Source organism: Penaeus monodon, chromosome 23 (genome assembly GCF_015228065.2).
Source record: "Penaeus monodon isolate SGIC_2016 chromosome 23, NSTDA_Pmon_1, whole genome shotgun sequence".
Classification (NCBI taxonomy): domain Eukaryota; kingdom Metazoa; phylum Arthropoda; class Malacostraca; order Decapoda; family Penaeidae; genus Penaeus; species Penaeus monodon.
In genome coordinates this window covers 6,986,743-6,987,041 of record NC_051408.1, presented here as the reverse complement: position 1 = coordinate 6,987,041, position 299 = coordinate 6,986,743, and the positions used below count along the sequence as shown (strand labels likewise).

The following is a 299-nucleotide window of genomic DNA, read 5'->3' as shown; positions in this document are numbered from 1 at the left end:
GGAAACATGTTTCCTGATCATGCTCTTGTTAATTTTGCACTCATTAATTCTACACTATGTAAAACCAAACAGCACACTTTACTCATCCCATTTTCAATGAGGTTCTTACCGCGGGAAGTCATCAAAGAGTTCATCGAAAAAGTCACTGGATTGTTGGTCCCTACAGATTTGCAAAATATGCATAAGAATATTATACAATACATTTACAAATACCTTCTCAATACCCACATTTTCCTAGTACAATTTACTTGTTAGCCTATTTCTGCTTGTCTGCCTTCCTCTCTCTCATCCTCTCACTA

The 299-nt window shown here is 36.5% G+C and overlaps 1 protein-coding gene across 1 annotated transcript in view; it reads right to left on the bottom strand.

The window, feature by feature from the left end:
• The window catches only part of LOC119587753 (alpha-sarcoglycan-like), a gene marked incomplete in the record, with an annotated part of 13,449 nt that overhangs the window by 5,305 nt on the left and 7,845 nt on the right, over positions 1–299 (bottom strand). The window contains 1 exon segment of the mRNA XM_037936438.1: positions 110–160. Within this exon segment, the coding sequence (XP_037792366.1) occupies positions 110–160 (51 nt within the window).